Here is a 16,737-nt window from a genome sequence, read left to right on the forward strand (position 1 = left end):
AGCATGTTAAATTGATTTCAGTGGGTTTGTCTCAATTCCTGCCAACAGAAGTGGGTACAAAACCCCCAATGATAAAATACTGAACAAAACAAAGAATATTGGATGTGCTTGGTTATAGATAGACAAACAAAGGAAAGGGAGTTAGTAACCTTTTGGTCCTTTGATGAGTTTGATTTCAATGACAGTTTCCAGCATAGGTCTCCTCCGGCGAACGTACAGCCTGACGATAGAGCCAGCCACCTTCAGGGCCTCCACTGCCTTACTGTGGGACACCTCAGACACGTCGGCATCATTCACCCGCAGGATGCAGTCATTCACTCTGCAAGGAAGGAAGAGGATGGGAACATGAGTGCAAACCTGGGAAACAGTATTTGTGTGTGAGTGTGCGTGTGTGAGCGTGTGTGGCAGGGGGCCCCTGCTGCAGTGTTAGCCTTTGACCCAGTGAAGAGAGGCCACAAATATCCATGTCCCCGCGTTTAAGGCCAGAACTCTCCTGAGGCGCATTGTAAGGGACCAGCTGGGATCCTATGCACACACACACACACACACACGCTCAAGCAGAGCGAGGGATTCTGCCTATTTACACATGTATAATAGCTGTGTTTTTATCCTCAGGATGAAGCCTTGGTCAGCAGTGAGTTTTGTTAGTTTGCAGAAAGTACACTTTATGCATTTCCAGTACAATGCCCAAAGTTGAATGTCTGATTAATATACAGCTGTTCAACTACTGAACAGTTGGGGTGTATTCATTAGCACACACCCCAGCAAAGAAAAACGTTTGCACCATATGCTTCATAAAAAGGTATTTTATTCTGAACTAAAAATATAATTGGCCGTGTCCAAAACATGTCTTTCCTACTGCTTACTAAAACTACAGGTAACTGACAAAATAAAGGAAGCACTTAAGTAAATGAGAGTTCTGGCAGCTCTGTTATGGTGTGGGGTGCATTTTCCTGGCATGGTCAAGTTCCACTCAACCCCTTAAAAGACAAGGTGAACACCAATAAAGGCACAATAAATGGGGTTGTCATTCAATAAATGTCATTCTGAGGGATCACCTCCAACCTATGGTGAATCATTTCTATCCTGATGGGAGTGGGCTCATCCAGGATGCCCTCTTCCACAGGGCATGAGTGGTCACTGAATGGTTTGATGAGCATGAAAACGATGTAAACCATATGCCATGACCATCTCAGTCACCAGATCTCAACCCAATTGAACACTTATGGGAGATTCTGGAGCGGCGCCTGAGACAGCGATTTCCACCACCATCGACAAAACACCAAATTATGGAATTTATCGTGGAAGAATTGTGTCGTATCCCTCCAATAGAGGAGTTGTAAAGAAAACAGAGTTGTAAAGAAAACGCCATATCTCAGACTGGCTAATAAAAAGAAAAGATTAACATGGGCAAAATAACACAGACACTGGACAGACGAACTCTACCTAGAAGTTCAGAATCCTAGATTCTCTTCACTGTTGACGTTGAGACTGGTGTTTTGCGGGTACTATTTAATGAAGCTGCCAGTTGAGGAGTTGTGAGGTGTTTGTTTCTCAAACTAGACACTCTAATGTACTTGTGCTCTTGCTCAGTTGTGCACCGGGGCCTTCCACTCCTCTTTCTATTCTGGTTAGGGCCAGTTTGCCCTGTTCTGTGAAGGGAGTAGTACACCGCTTTGTACGAGATCTTCAGTTTCTTGGCAATTTCTCGCATGGAATAGCTTTCATTTCTCAGAAGAAGAAGACTGATGAGTTTCAGAAGAAAGTTTTTTTCTGGCCATTATGAGCCTATAAACGAACCCACAAATGTTGATGTTCCAGATACTCAACTAGTCTAAAGAAGGCCAGTTGTATTGCTTCTTTATTCAGAACAACAGTTTTCAGCTGTGCTAACATAATTAAATAGGGGTTTTCTAATGATCAATTAGCCTTTTAAAATGATAAACTTGGATTAGCTAACACAATGTGTCATTGGAACACAGGAGTGATGGTTTCTGATAATGGGCCTCAGTACGCCTATGTAGATATTCCATTAAAAAATCTGCTGTTCCCAGCTACAATAGTCATTTACAACATTAACAATGTCTACAATGTATTTCTGATCAATTTTAATGGACAATGTTTTACAATTTTCTTTCAAAAAGGACATTTCTAAGAGACCCCAAACCTTTGAACGGTAGTGTATATATAAATGGATCTAGAAACTACAGATTGCCCCTTTAAGTCTATCAAAAGTGTGCGAGTTTGAGTATGTGTCCATTAAATCTATGATTTTTTTTTATCACCATGAAGTAGATTGAGCAATAAAAGCCACACGTTTATTTCATAGGCTGGGTTCAGCACTATGCAGCTGTTGCAAGAACGCATTTTTCACTGGCTGTCCACTGGTTAGAAAAACTATGACTGATAGGTAGATTCAACTTCTTGAATTCAACCATTATTGGTTTCAAATAGATATTTAGATTTGTGAACAGCCATCCACAACAACCACAATCCGTGAGGCACAAATAGCTAAATGAGAGAGCAGCAGTGTGATTACATCAATGCACTATGTAGATGTCAATAATAAGTGATATCTGTATCACCATAGTCTACACTACTACTGTCATCCTTACCACCAAGCTTTTATTCAAATGATCATCTTTGGATGCCGACAGCAGTCACACCATTGGAAGACATAGCTTGGACTGTAGCCTACAAAAGCCTAATCCTGCTCTTTTCCCGCGATCCATCAAACACATTTGGTGTGTCATTATAGTGGTCTCTGACTTGTGGTCAGACTCACTCAGGTGGAACAAACTTAAACTTGCGCCTTTTTTCAATGCTGCTTTGAATGTCATTGAGAAAACAGAGAAGTGTCAATTTTTTTTTATCGCAAACATCCTTTCTGAATTTCAAAGTAATCCTCGAAGTAATCATCTAGTTTTTCAAAAGTATCTGTAATTTGATTACAATATTTTTGCTGGTAACGGATTACAGTTACTGTTTTTTTGTAATCCCTTACATCAAATCAAATTTTATTGGTCACATACACATGGTTAGCAGATGTTAATTCGAGTGTAGCGAAATGCTTGTGCTTCTAGTTCCAAAAGTGCAGTTATATCTAACAAGTAATCTAACAATTCCCAACAACTACCTAATACACACAAATCTAAAGGGGTGAATGAGAATATGTACATGTAAGTATATGGATGGGTGATGGCCGAGGGGCATAGGCAAGGTGCAGTAAATGGTATAAAATACAGTATATACATGTGATATGAGTAATGTAAGAAATATAAACATTATTAAAGTGGCATTATTTAAAGTGGCATTGTTTAAAATGACTAGTGATCCATTTATTAAAATGTCCAGTGATTGGGTCTCAATACAGTATATACATGTGATATGAGTAATGTCAGATATATAAGCATTATTAAAGTGCCATTATTTAAAGTGGCATTTAAATTGACTAGTGATCAATTTATTAAAATGTCCAGTAATTGGGTCCCCCCCCCACCACCACATAAAAAAGATTGCACGATTGCCCCTACCACATCCATTGATTGTCAGCTAGAGGTTGCTAAAGTTAACTGGAGTTTGTAGTGACTGGTTAAAGAAAACGGAAGCATGGATGATAGTTTCTCTTGGCCCATAGACTACTTTCAGGTTGCGGAATCATCGAACATCAAAGTTGTAAAATCATGAACTTCCCTTTTAGTTTCTGTTATGTTGTGAACGAAGTGATGCTCTAAGCATCCCAAAAGTCTTACGTTTTGTAGAGTGCTCCCAGAGAAAAGCTTTTGATTATTTCCTATTTACATTCAGCTACAACGTAAGAGCAACAATGTGCTTAGAATAAGTAATGTTATGCTACATTCCCCGGACTGTGCAGTGAATAAATTACCACAAGAGGAGGTGTGCCTGACTATAATACTTAAACAGTGTCAAAACCCATTGTGTCTTTGAGACGGTAGGCCTTTTCTACTAATGCATTAGTCTCTGTGCACATCTTAGAAAACAAAACATTCATTGGACACGCCAGTGTGATTTATCCAAAGCTGAGCAGAGCTCCCCAAAGTCAGGCAAGGGTAAAACAGAGAGAGCATGTAATTGCTTCTCTAAGTGACATTTCTCTCTTGACTAACACGGAATCTAGAAGTGATTATTTACCCACCACCTCTTAAAGAAGACTTTCGTTTGGCTCTGCATTCAAGTAGGCTCAAATGACTTCTACAAGGAGTAATACTGTTATAGCATATAGTCTGCCGTAGTACCACATGTGAGATTTATATTGGGGTGTTTAGGGATAGTTTCGGGAATAAATGCAATCCAATGAAGCGTTAACGTTAACCCAAATGACTAACATGACGAACAGAGACAATGTGAATGGTAGATTTATGGAACAAATGGACAAAGAACAGCTCTCAAAGTAAGATAACATTTGGGGGTAAATCTGAAAACGAACCCTTTCAGCCTATCCATTACATGACAGAGCCTTCAAAACACATTTAAACTCCGTATTTCACAATTCCTGACATTTAATCCTAGTAAAAATTCCCAGTGGGTCAGAAGTTTACATGTTTTACTGTGGGTATACAGTTGAAGTCGGAAGTTTACATACACCTTAGCCAAATACGTTTAAACTCAGATTTTCACAATTCCTGACATTAAATCCTCGTAAAAATTCCCTGTTTTCGGTCAGTTAGGATAACCACTTTACTTTAAGAATGTAAAATGTCAGAATAATAGTAGAGAGAATAATTTATTTCAGCTTTTATTTCTTTCATCACATTCCCAGTGGGTCAGAAGTTTACATACACTCAATTAGTATTTGGTAGCATTGCCTTTAAATTGTTTAACTTGGGTCAAACGTTTTGGGTAGCCTTCCACAAGCTTCCCACAATACGTTGGGTGAATTTTGGCCCATTCCTCCTGACAGAGCTGGTGTAACTGAGTCAGGTTTGTAGGCCTTCTTGCTCGCAAACCCATTTCAGTTCTGTCCACATATTTTCTATAGGATTGAGGTCATGGCTTTGTGATGGCCACTCCAATACCTTGACTTTGTTGTCCTTAAGCCAATTTGCCACAACTTTGGAAGTATGCTTGGGGTCATTGTCCATTTGCAAGACCCATTTGTGACCAAGCTTTAACTTCCTGACTGATGTTTTGAGATGTTGCTAACAATATATCCACATAATTTCCCCTCCTCATGACGCCATTTATTTTGTGAAGTGCACCAGTCCCTCCTGCAGCAAAGCACCCCCACAACATGATGCTCCCACCCCTGTGCTTCACGGTTGAGATGGTGTTCGTGGGCTTGCAAGCCTCCCCCTTTCTCCTCCAAACATAACAATGGTCATTATGGCCAAACAGTTTTATTTTTGTTTCATCAGACCAGAGGACATTTCTCCAAAATGTACGATCTTTGTCCCCATTTGCAGTTGTAGTCTGGCTTTTTATGGCGGTTTTGGGGCCGTGGCTCCTTCCTTGCTGAGCGGCCTTTCAGATTATGTCGATATAGGACTCGTTTTACTGTGGATACAGATACTTTTGTATCTGTTTCCTCCAGCATCTTCACAGGGTCCTTTGCTGTTGTTCTGGGATTGATTTGCACTTTTCGCACCAACGTATGTTCATCTCTAGGAGACAGAACGCATCTCCTTCCTGAGCGGTATGACGGCTGCATGGTCCCATGGTGTTTATACTTGCGTACTATTGTTTGTACAGATGAACGTGGTATCTTCAGGCATTTGGAAATTTCTCCCAAGGATGAACCAGACTTGTGGAGGTCTATGATTTATTTTCTGAGGTCTTGGCTGATTTTTTAAAAATTTCCAGTGATGTCAAGCAAAGAGGCACTGAGTTTGAAGGGTGGCATTAAAATACATCCACAGGTACACCTACAATTGACTCAAATGATGTCAATTAGCCTATCAGAAGCTTCTAAAGCCATGACATCATTTTCTGGAATTTTCCAAGCTGTTTAAAGGCACAATCAACTTAGTGTATGTAAACTTCTGACCCACTGGAATTGTGATACAGTGAATTATAAGTGAAATAATTATAAGTGAAATAATCTGTCTGTAAACAATTGTTGGAAAAATTACTTGTGTCATGCACAAAGTAGATGTCCTAACCGACTTGCCAAAACTATAGTTTGTTCACAAGAAATTTGTGGAGTGGTAGAAAAACGAGTTTAAATGACTGCAACCTAAGTGTATGTAAACTTCCGACTTCAACTGTATACAGTGCCTTCAGAAAGTATTCCCACCCCTTGACTTGTTACACAGTTTTTTGTGTTACAGCCGGAATTTAAAATGGATTAAATTGAGATATTTTGCTACTGGCCTACACACAATACCTCATAAGGTCAAAGTGGAATAACGTTTTTCAAAATGTTTACAAATGAATTCAATTTGAGTATTCAACCCCTTTGTTATGGCAAACTTAAATAAGTTCAGGAGTAAATAACATGATTTTTGATACAATTATCTGTAAGTTCCCGCAGTTGAACAGCGAACTTTAAACACAGATTCAACAACAAAGACCAGGGAGGTTTTCCAATGCCTCGCAAAGAAAAGTTAGTATTGGTAGATGGGTAAAAAAAAGCAGACATTGAATATCCCTTTGAGCATGATGAAGATATTAATTACACTTTGGATGGTGTATCAATATAGCCAGTCACTACAAATATACAGGTGTCCTTCCTAACTCAGTTGCCGGAGAAGAAGGAAACCGCTCAGGGATTTCACCATGAGGCGAAATTGTGACTTTAAAAGAGTTACAGAGTTTAATGCTGTGATACAACAACATTGTAGTTACTCCACAATATTACCCTGGCAGAGTGAGAGTGGAAAAAAAGGACCCTGTACAGAAACATGCATCCTGTCTGCAACAAAGCACTAAACCAATACTGCAAAAAAATGTGGCAAAGCAATGAACTTTTTATTCTGAATGCAATGTGTAACGTTTGGGGAAAATCCAATACAACACATTACTGACTAACACTCCATAATTTCAAGCATAGTGGTGACTGTATCATGTTATGAGTATGCTTGTAATCATTAAGGACTGGGGAGTTTTTTAAGATAAAAAAGTAAACCAAAGAACAGTCAACATCCTAGATGAAAACATGGTTCAGTCTACTTTCCACCAGACACTGGGAGATGAATTCACCATTCAGTAGGACAATAACCTAAAACACAAGGTCAAATCTACACTGGAGTTGCTTACCAAGAAGGCAGTGAACGTTCCTGAATGGCCGAGTTACAGTTTTGAATTTCCAACAATCAATTTGAAAGAGCTTGAACATTTTGAAATGGTCAAAACTGTTAGAGACTTACCCAGGTAGATTCACAGCTGTTATCGCTGCCAAGGCTGATTCTAACATGCATTGACTCAGGGGTGTGAATACTTATGTAAATGAGATATTTCTATATTTAATTTTAATCAAATTTGCAAAGATTTCTAAAAACATGTTTTCACTTTGTCATTATGAGGTAAAAAAAAAGATTTAATCCATTTTGAATTCAGGCTGTAATACAACAAAATGTGGAATATATCAAGGGGTATGAATACTTTCTGAAGGCACTTAGATCAAATAATGGGTGAGAGTCCACGAGCCACCCTAGGGGTTCCCGAGTCGCGAAGCGGTCTAAGTCACTGGATCTAGGTGCTAGAGGTGTCACTACAGACCCTGGTTCGTTCCCGGGCTGTGTCACAACTGGCTGTGATCGGGGGTCCCCAAGGGTGGCGAAACAATTGGCCCAGCATCGTCCGGGGTAGGACGTCATTGTAAAATAAGAATTTGTTCTTAACTGACTTGCGTAGTTAAATAAAGGTTAAATAAAAATAAAAGTTCAAATTCATTCTGACAGCAAAATGCTCTTGTATAATTGCTATCTCAATGTCTTGAGTGTTCGTTTGTAAAGGGCTCAATCCATAGCACTCACCTTAACCGGCCATCCTCTGCTGCCGCGCCACCAGGGATAATCTTGGTGATGAAGATCCCTGGGTCATCACCGATATGGGGGTTATCTGTTCCTCCTGCGATGCTGAAACCCAACCCTGAGTTCCCCTATAGAGCATGAAGAACAATTAATAAAACATCTACCAGTACTTTTACACTTCTATTCCTTTATAATGTTAAACTGTATCCTAGCCTAAATTACATACAACATAAAAATACCATTTCTGTTTTGCTGGTATTCTTCAATCTGCTGCCACGTGAACAGCAACAGCAGAGAAGTTTAGCCTCATGCTTGTGTATCAGGAAGTCAGCCTGACACTGCTGTTTACATTGTGCATCACTGACTCTACCTTTAAAATAATTTGACAATTTAGCAATTCTCTTGTAGGTGCATGTTTTCCCAGAATTCCACATTCTGTCTAATTTGCATTATGCACGCACCCAATTTACTGAAAACTAATCTGAACAAACCATTTCTAGTACTAGAAATATGTCCGAAAACATACTTTTATTGCAAAAAAATAATTATTCCTAAATAAACAATTTGAAAGTGAAATAAACATATAACACAAGTCAATATTTCATTTTTAGTTTGAAAAAAGTAAATTGATAAACATTTTTTTACTTAATTTTCGGGTTCACAGGATTCACTTTTTCTTTTCGATTTGTATGACTTCATAACAAGTAAACACAATACAGAGGCTGAGGCAGAAAATGCATAATTCTCGAAGGCCAACAACCCAGCTCCATCGGTTTTATGAGCCAAATCCCCCGCGACACTTACAAAATGAATGTGGACGCTTTGATTAAATTGCTAACTAATGGGAGTAGGGGCATCTCTTGACTAAATATCCACTGACCCTGCAGGCTGAGCTGAGGGCATGGTGAATACAATGGCCACTGATCTCCCTCAGGGGAAGCTTCCCTCTCCATAAATACAAACCGAACTCAATCAGGCTGAGATGAGATGGAAGTGATGATAGCTCGCTCACTCAAGTGCACTCATAATCACAGCCCATTGGCTAGCTAGGGCAATGGAAGTGGAGAGCATAGATACAGGGTCCTGTGGCGTGAAGCCTGAATAGCACAGACATAGCATTAGCATTAGCCCCAAAGCCACTGTTTATGTCTGCTTTTGCCCCTGAGGGTGAGCTGTGCAGTTTGCACCAAAGGCTCAAGGCTCCACTTTTGGATGACTTTTCCCTTCCTTTGACTGATCTGACCTTTCCCTATTGTAATGCATTGTTTAGGGTCATGAGGATTCTTTTCCAGTAGTCAAAATGTCTTTGACAGCCAAGCTAATCCTCTTATCACCATTGAGCCTTGAGGATGCTCTCCCTGGCTGTTCTCATGCAAATGCTATGTCCCAATTAAGGGCTGGCCTGCTCAAAACACCCACAGGACTTGATGTTTGTGTTATTGAGCTTGTCTGGCTGAGATCAATTTGCTTCAGTGGAAAGTAAAATAAGAATAACAAATTATGACGGCATTCCCATTTTAATTTTAAATTGGTGCATGAAGCTGGAAACCCTTTCTTGAGCCTGGGGTTACTGTGTCTTTGGCAGTTTTTGAATTCATCTAGCTTCTCCAACAGCTTCAAAATTGTGTCAGTTAGCTTCTTTTTGTTGTTTGTTTATCTGTGGGGTCAAGACATTTTGAAACATATGTGGCAGAGGTAGTTTGGTGACTAACAGTGACTTTAAACACACTCACCTACAGTTTACCTAGAGAAAATAACCTCACACTCAACGTCAACAAAACTAAGGAGATGATTGTGGACTTGAGGGAACACCCCCCTATCCACATCGATGGAACAGTAGTGGAGAGGGTAGTAAGTTTTAAGTTCCTCGGCGTACACATCACAGACAAACTGAATTGGTCCACCACACAGACAGCATCATGAAGAAGGCGCAGAAGCGCCTCTTCAACCTCAGGAGGCTGAAGAAATTTGGCTTGTCACCAAAAGCACTCACAAACTTCTACAGATGCACAATCGAGAACATCCTGGCGGGCTGTATCACCGCTTGGTACGGCAACTGCTCCGCACAACTGCTCTGCACAACGCATCACCGGGGGCAAACTACCTGCCCTCCAGGACACCTACACCACCCGATGTTACAGGAAGGCCATAAAGATCATCAATGACAACAACCACCTGAGCCACTGCCTGTTCACCCCGCTATCATCCAGAAGGCGAGGTCAGTACAGGTGCATCAAAGCTGGGACCGAGAGACTGAAAAACAGCTTCAAGGCCATCAGACTGTTAATAAACAGCCAACACTAACATTGAGTGGCTGCTGCCAACACACTGACACTGACTCAACTCCAGCCACTTTAATAATGGGAATTGATGGGAAATGATGTAAAATATATCACTAGCCACTTTAACCTCTTTAACCTATGGGGGCGCTGTGTCATTATTGGATAAAAAGACGTGCCCGTTTTAGGCGCAATATTTTGTCACGAAAAGATGCTCGACTATGCATGGAATTGACAGCCTTGGAAAGACACAACTCTGACGTCTCCAAAACTGCAAAGATATTATCTGTGCGTGCCCCAGAACTAATGCAACAGGCGAAACCAAGATGATGTTTCATACAGGAAATGCCCCGGATTCTGAAGGCGCTGTGTTCCAATGTCTCCTTATATGGCTGTGAATGCGCCAGGAATGAGCCTGCGCTTTCTGTATATTCCCAGAGGTGTCTGCAGCATTGTGACGTGTTTGTAGGCATATCATTGTAAGATTAACCATAAGAGACTACAAGTCCATGCGTGTTCCATTTCTTCAGAATTGAAAGTAAACTGCCACGATGGATTTTTATCGTCGATAGATATGTGAAAAACACCTTGAGGATTGATTCTAAAAATCGTTTGCCATGTTTCTGTCGATATTATGGAGTTAATTTGGAAAAAAGTTCGCGTTTTAATGACTTTTTTTTTTCCTTACCCAAACGCGATGAACAAAACGGAGCGATTAAGTCGACACAAATAATATTTTTTGTAAAACGGAACATTTGCTATCTAACAGAGTCTCATTGAAAACATCTGAAGTTCTTCAAAGGTAAATTATTTTATTTGAATGCTTTTATGGTTTTTGTGGAAAATGTTGCATGCTGAATGCTAATGCTAAATGGTACGTTAGCCATCAATACTGTTACACAAATGCTTGTTTTGCAATGATTGAGAAGCATATTTTGAAAATCTGAGATGACAGTGTTGTTAACAAAAGGCTAAGCTTGAGAGCAAATAGATCCATTTCATTTCATTTGCGATTTTCATGAATAGTTAACGTTGTGTTATGCTAATGAGCTTGCTGATAGATTTACACAATCCTGGATACAGGTTTTTTTTCCGTAGCTAAACGTGACGCAGAAAACGGAGCGATTTGTCCTAAACTAATAATCTTTCAGGAAAAACTGAACATTTGCTATCTGAGAGTCTCCTCATTGAAAACATCTGAAGTTCTTCAAAGGTAAATTATTTTATTTGAATGCTTTTATGGTTTTTGTGGAAAATGTTGCATGCTGAATGCTAACGCTAAATGCTACGCTAAATGCTACGTTAGCCATCAATACTGTTACACAAATGCTTGTTTTGCAATGGTTGAGAAGTATATTTTGAAAATCTGAGATGACAGTGTTGTTAACAAAAGGCTAAGCTTGAGAGCAAATAGATTAATTTCATTTCATTTGCGATTTTCATGAATAGTTAACGTTGCATTATGGTCATGAGCTTGAGGCTGTAGTCACGATACCGGATCCGGGATGGCTCGACGCAAGAAGTTAAGCAATGCTACCTAATATAATGTTTACATACCTTACATTATTCATCTCATGCATACGTATATACTGTACTCTATATCATCTACTGCATCCTTATGTAATACATGTATCACTAGACACTTTAAACTATGCCACTTTGTTTACATACTCATCTCATATGTATATACTGTACTCGATACCATCTACTGTATCTTGCCTATGCTGCTCTATACCATCACTCATTCATATATCTTTATGTACATATTCTTTATCCCCTTACACTGTGTATAAGACAGTAGTTTTGGAATTGTTAGTTAGATTACTTGTTGGTTATTACTGCATTGTCGGAACTAGAAGCACAAGCATTTCGCTACGCTCGCATTAACATCTGCTAACTATGTGTATGTGACAAATAAAATTTGATTTGATTTGATTTACAATATGCAGCAGCTGCCTCTTAACTTGGCCTATTAAAGTATCCTGCCTGTCGCATTTAACGACTACGCTAGATTATGATGCCCTTCATGGGAAATTACTGTGATGAGCATATCTTGTTCAATTTCAATGACTGAGATGAGCGTCCCTCATTCAATTTCAATGACTGAGATGAGCATCCCTCATTCAATTTCAATGACTGAGATGAGCATCCCTCATTCAATTTCAATGACTGAGATGAGCATCCCTCATTCAATTTCAATGACTGAGATGAGCATCCCTCATTCAATTTCAATGACTGAGATGAGCATCCCTCATTCAATTTCAATGACTGAGATGAGCGTCCCTCATTCAATTTCAATGACTGAGATGAGCATCCCTCATTCAATTTAAATGACTGAGATGAGCATCCCTCATTCAATTTCAATGACTGAGATGAGCATCCCTCATTCAATTTCAATGACTGAGATGAGCGTCCCTCATTCAATTTCAATGACTGAGATGAGCGTCCCTCATTCAATTTCAATGACTGAGATGAGCATCCCTCATTCAATTTCAATGACTGAGATGAGCGTCCCTCATTCAATTTCAATGACTGAGATGAGCATCCCTCATTCAATTTAAATGACTGAGATGAGCATCCCTCATTCAATTTCAATGACTGAGATGAGCATCCCTCATTCAATTTCAATGACTGAGATGAGCGTCCCTCATTCAATTTCAATGACTGGAGTCCTCGCTGGGTTCTTTTAAATAGAGTCCTTTCAGACTGTGTGCATCAACTCACCCGCTCTAGTGTGATTTCTTCAAACTCATATTCAATTTCTGTCCCGTTGACCTGTGGGAAAACAATAATGGATTCGATGAATTATACCCAGTACATAACTTTGTTTCCTGTAAGTTTACAGAGGGGTAAGCACAGTCATATTCTATAGTCATAGTCTATTAGTGTCTTCCATTCCTTTCTAATCTCTCTCAACATCCATAACAAAACGTACGTCCATCGGAAAACATAGGGCATGAGGAACAAGTCTTCCTGTGTGCTAGTTTTTGCGTCTCTTTTTGCAATTATTTGATGACATCCATAACACAAGACACGATGACATCCATAACACAAGACACGATGACACCCATAACACAAGACACGATGACACCCATAACACAAGACACGATGACACACATAACACAAGACACGATGACACCCATAACACAAGACACGATGACACCCATAACACAAGACACGATGACACCCATAACACAAGACACGATGACACCCATAACACAAGACACGATGACACCCATAACACAAGACACGATGACACCCATAACACAAGACACGATGACACCCATAACACAAGACACGATGACACCCATAACACAAGACACGATGACACCCATAACACAAGACACGATGACACCCATAACACAAGACACGATGACACCCATAACACAAGATACGATGACACCCATAACACAAGGCACGATGACACCCATAACACAAGACACGATGACACCCATAACACAAGACACGATGACACCCATAACACAAGACACGATGACACCCATAACACAAGACACGATGACACCCATAACACAAGACACGATGACACCCATAACACAAGGCACGATGACACACATAACACAAGACACGATGACACACATAACACAAGACACGATGACACCCATAACACAAGACACGATGACACACATAACACAAGGCACGATGACACACATAACACAAGACACGATGACACACATAACACAAGACACGATGACACACATAACACAAGACACGATGACACACATAACACAAGACACGATGACACACATAACACAAGACACGATGACACCCATAACACAAGACACGATGACACCCATAACACAAGACACGATGACACACATAACACAAGACACGATGACACACATAACACAAGACACGATGACACCCATAACACAAGACACGATGACACACATAACACAAGACACGATGACATCCATAACACAAGACACGATGACACACAACACAGGACACGATGACACACATAACACAAGACACGATGACACACATAACACAAGACACGATGGCACGGATAGTACATGATACTACTTGACTTGGTTTGATTGGTTTCTAGACCAGAGGTCAAACTAATCCCTTCTAGTTTTAGAAAATAGCGGAAGTCCAAGCATTTTCTCAAAGTCCAAGCCACAACAACATCAACCCTCCCCCTACTCCGATCCAGTGGCACTACTTTGGATTTAATTGCCTCCCATCTGCAGCTGATGCAGTCTGGGACCTGAAAATCCATATCTATTTACCTGCTGTTTCAATAAGGCTCACTTTCCAAACGGTTTGGGCATTGGTCCAGAGCTCTCCTCCTTCCATCACTGCCCTTATTCAGTGCCAATATCAGAAACCCACTGAGACCGAAGTCCCATCAGGTCAATTGCAATGTACCTAAGTTGATGTTCAAACCGAGACTGTTACTACAGCAGCGCATTAACACCACCCAAAATGTTGAACTCTATATGACAGAAATCCGTCACAGTGATGGAAACTTTAACCTATGCGTAATAGTCAAATAGATAGATTATTGTCTCTATAGTTGAGAGCTTGAAGCCATTACTCTGTGAGGGCAGCTATGACTGAAAGGTGGTAATATTACACTGGAGCGTCACTGTACACGCACACAAACACGCACACACACACACACACACACACACACACACACACACACACACACACACACACACACACACACACACACACACACACACACACACACACACACACACACACACACACACACACACACACACACACACACACACACACACACACACACACACACACACACACACACACACACACACACACACACACACACACAAAGACACAAACAAACACGCGCACACACAAACACGCTTCCCACATATCCTGATGAGGCTCACCACCTAATAGCAATGAGGGACAACATCAGCTATACTGTGTACCATTCTGTTCTTCTATGGTTTGAAATTCAATTAAAAGTGAACAACCACAGTCTTCAAACAGCCACATGATGTATTGCCTCATTTCTACAGAGGCCACAGCATAAATTAAATTAACTCCAATTTGGTCCTGTCACCCTCTATGATCACTCCTCTTTCCCTCATATTAATTGTGGAGAACTGCTGTGTCGGGTGTTGATGGCACAGTGTGGGACAATCTGTGATTTGTACATTCATTTTTGGACTTTTAAATGAATTATATACACTAAGTGTACAAAACATCTCTTTCCATGACAGACTGACCAGGTGAATCCAGGTGAAAGCTATTATCCCTTATTGATTTCACTTGATAAATCCACTTCAATCAGCGTAGATGAAGGGGAGGAGACAGGTTAAACAATGATTTTTAAGCTTTGAGACAATTAAGACATGGATGGTGTATGTATGCCATTGAGAGGGGGAATGGGTAAGACAAAAGATTGAAGTGCTTCTGAAAAGGGTATGGTAGTAGGTGCCAGGCGCACCGGTTTGAGTGTGTTAAGAACTGCAACGCTGCAGAGATTTTCACGCTCAACCGTTTCCCTTGTTTATCAAGCATGGTCCATCACCCAAAGAACATCCAACCAACTTGACACAACTGTGGGAAAAATTTGACTCAACATGGGCCAGCATACCTGTGGAGTTCAATTACCGTTTATCAAAACAGTGGTTTATCAGAACAGTCATTTTGGTAAACTATAATAGTTTGTAACGATTGTCATCGGGAGAAGGAGAAGAGGACCAAAGTGCAGCGTGGTACGTATTCATAATAATTTTAATAAAGATGAATACTGAACAAAAACAACAAACCGACAAACGAACAGTTCTGTAAGGTGCAACAAAAACATTAAAACAGAAAATAAATACCCACAACCCCATAGTGGGAAAACAGGCTGCCTAAGTATGGTTCTCAATCAGAGACAACGACAGACAGCTGTCTCTGATTGAGAATCATACCCGGCCAAAAACAAAGAAAAACAAAAACATAGAAAAAAGAACATAGAACGCCCACCCTAGTCACACCCTGGCCTAACCAAAATAGAAAATAAAAAAGCTTTGTGACATTGTTTGAACTGCAGATTGACCTTTAAAGAATTAATTTTCCTAAAGCAGCTAACACAAAGAACAACAGGGAATGCGTTCTCTCCTTCATCTGCACGGATCTGAAAACACAAGAGCATTGAGAGGATGCTGGTGTTATGTACCAAGAACTCGCTTTTGTTTTAGTCATTTTACCTCAGTGCAGATGAAGGAGAGGAGAGGGGGATAGTTTCACAAAATGTTAACCTCATTCGAATTGTTTTCTTACCTCGAAAGGAGTTATGAGACTTATTCAAATTTTATAAGCAATTGTTAGATTAACTTTCATTGAAAATGTGAGGCGAGACAAATAAGAGCCTGCTCTACTTCCATTGTTAAGGTTGGTGTGAATGCAGTTCAAATTGAGGATGTGCCCATACTTTCTAATGAAATGTTTGAAAAAAAGCTATCACTGCATATTGATGAGGAACACACGACTTGGTTTAGTCCTCAGGTGAAAAAAATCATATTATTGAAATATTT

The 16,737-nt window shown here is 40.1% G+C and overlaps 1 protein-coding gene across 1 annotated transcript in view; it reads right to left on the reverse strand.

The window, feature by feature from the left end:
* Positions 1-16,737, reverse strand: part of LOC124013499 (disks large homolog 2-like) — a 326,264-nt gene that overhangs the window by 45,094 nt on the left and 264,433 nt on the right. The window contains 3 exon segments of the mRNA XM_046327794.1: positions 150-319; positions 7,935-8,059; positions 12,935-12,985. Of these exon segments, the coding sequence (XP_046183750.1) occupies positions 150-319; positions 7,935-8,059; positions 12,935-12,985 (346 nt within the window).

Source organism: Oncorhynchus gorbuscha, linkage group LG02, assembly GCF_021184085.1.
Source record: "Oncorhynchus gorbuscha isolate QuinsamMale2020 ecotype Even-year linkage group LG02, OgorEven_v1.0, whole genome shotgun sequence".
Classification (NCBI taxonomy): Eukaryota; Metazoa; Chordata; class Actinopteri; order Salmoniformes; family Salmonidae; genus Oncorhynchus; species Oncorhynchus gorbuscha.